This window comes from Triticum aestivum, chromosome 4A, assembly GCF_018294505.1.
Source record: "Triticum aestivum cultivar Chinese Spring chromosome 4A, IWGSC CS RefSeq v2.1, whole genome shotgun sequence".
NCBI classification, from domain to species: Eukaryota; Viridiplantae; Streptophyta; class Magnoliopsida; order Poales; family Poaceae; genus Triticum; species Triticum aestivum.
The window spans coordinates 740,453,648-740,455,903 of NC_057803.1; the positions used below are offsets into that span (position 1 = coordinate 740,453,648).

At 56.9% G+C, this 2,256-nt stretch overlaps 1 protein-coding gene across 1 annotated transcript; it reads left to right on the forward strand.

Moving 5' to 3' along the window:
- Window positions 1-367: 367 nt before the first annotated feature.
- LOC123083536 (aspartic proteinase nepenthesin-1) lies at window positions 368-2,045 on the forward strand. The gene has a single exon (XM_044505558.1). The coding sequence runs from the start codon at window positions 486-488 to the stop codon at window positions 1,866-1,868; it is 1,383 nt and encodes a 460-aa protein (XP_044361493.1). The 5' UTR covers window positions 368-485; the 3' UTR covers window positions 1,869-2,045.
- Window positions 2,046-2,256: the final 211 nt, after the last annotated feature.

A 2,256-nucleotide genomic window follows, 5' to 3' on the forward strand; every position in this document is an offset into this window, starting at 1 on the left:
TACAAAAGGTATGTCTCTATACATATTTGTTTTTACAGAGCATGAAAGAGATGGAGATGGATTATGTCAACGTTCAAAAAGAATCCGTCGACAAGGATGTTGAGGCGATGTCATTGGAAGGGCCCAAAACTTCATTAAGATTTATACAACAAAAGGCCCATGGCAACGCACGGCATTGTACTAGTATCAGTTGTACGTGCGTTGCGTTGTGTTGCGTGTGTACCTGGTCTCATGTCTTCTTCCTTCCATTGACGGATGATTGGAGGCCGGAGCAGTCACAGTCGCCGCATTACCGTGAGCGTTCTTCGTCGCTGTCAAAGGCCAGGGCTCATCTTGTGCTCCTTCTCGCGGTACCCTTGCGTTAATGGCATCCAACCACCGGTTCATTCCCAGCCAATCCTTCCTAAGTGTACATGTTTATCAGTACGCGCGCGTGTATATTGCAACACATACTAGCTAGCTAGCTACTTACCTAGCTAGAAAAAATGGCGCGCCCCGCTGCAACAAGAAGCACTATTGGCAGTGCGTTGGCCGTCACGCTGCTAGCTTGGCTACTTGTTCTGCAGCTTCTCCTCCTGGCGCCGGCGCCGGCGGCCGCGAGGAGGGCGACGACCGTCAACCAGGCGCCAAACTCTCTGTCCACAAAGCCGCCTAGGTCTGGCACGAACGCCCTGCTCAAAAAGGCGCGCCGTCGGAACCGCAACACGGACCAGCTGGGCAGCGCGGCGGCGGACGATGCCGGCTACATCGTCCTCTACAACGTCTCCATCGGGGCCACGCAGAACGACGTCTCCGGCGTCGTCGACCTCCTCAACGATTTCGTCTGGACAACGCAGTGCGTGGCGGCGCCGGTCAGGGTCCCATGCGCTAGCCAGACGTGCCGGAGCCTCCTGGCCAACGACACCACCGACACCTGCGGCGGCAACCCCAACGACGACGATCGCTGCAGGTACTTCTACGTGTACGGACCGGGGATCAACACCACCGGCTTCGTCGCCAACGAGTCGGTCGCCGTGGCCGTGGGGGGCATCGCGGGCAGCGCGGTGTTGGGGTGCAGCGCCGCCAACAGCTCGGTGCCCCTCGAAGGCGAGCCGGGCAGCTTCGGCTTCAACAGGGGGCCACTATCCTTTGTGTCGCAGCTCAACGTCAACAAGTTCTCCTACTACCTGGCCCCCGACGAAGCGGGCAGCTCCGACTCCGAGAGCGTAGTGCTCCTCGGTGACGCCGCTGTGCCGCAGACCAGGCGCGGCGGCCGCTCGACGCCGCTGCTTAGGGGCACCGCGTTCCCCGACGTCTACTACGTCAAGCTCACCTCCATACAGGTTGACGGCCAGGCCGTGAACGGCATCCCGGCTGGGGCTTTCGACCTTTCCGCGGACGGCACCTCCGGTGGCGTGGTCATGAGCACGCTCACCTCCGTCACCCGCCTCCAAGAGGACGCCTACAAAGCCGTGAGGCAGGCGGTAGCGAGCAAGATCACGGCGCAGGAGGTGAGCGGCTCAGCGTTCGCCGGCGGCATCTTCGACCTATGCTACAACGCGCAGGCCGTGGCGGCGCTGACCTTCCCCAAGCTAACGCTGGTGTTCGACGGCGGGGACGCGCCTGCCACGTTGGAGCTCACCACGGTGCACTATTTCTTCAAGGACGACGTCACCGGGTTGCAGTGCCTCACCATGCTGCCGATGCCCGTGGGCACGCCCTTCGGCTCTGTCCTGGGAACCATGGTGCAGGCTGGCACCAACATGATCTACGACGTCGGCGGCGACACGCTGACGCTCGAGGAGGGCGCAGCGGCTCCGTCCACCTCACAGGTGTCGCTCATGGCCATAGCCTCTTTGTTCCTTGCTTGGGTGCTGCTACTCTTCTAGCTACCTAGATGATCATCTCTGATCGTGTGTACTGTTCCATCTGCTCGCATTGTTTTGCCACAAGAAATATTAATCTCAGAATTGTGGTGTGTATTCTATATGTCATGTAACTGTGTCTGTAAGATGCTTGTACCCAGATTAAAGATGAATAAATTATTTATTCTCCCTTCCGAAAAATGCTCTACAGGTAGAAGTTAGTGTGCTAAAAAAAACTCAACTACAGAACTCAATTTCATCTGGGCCGGTGCGTCATTTTTTTTATTTTGCGAAAAATACCACATCGTAAAGATTCATTGGAAGTACAAAACAATTCAAACATAATAAAATTTACGTCGAGGTCCATGGACCACAGAATAACCATTTCCACAGCCAGAACAAGCCGCCGATG

Excerpts from the sequence above, each read along its gene's own strand:
- LOC123083536 (XM_044505558.1), top strand. The coding sequence starts at position 486 with ATGGCGCGCCCCGCTGCAACAAGAAGCACTATTGGCAGTGCGTTGGCC.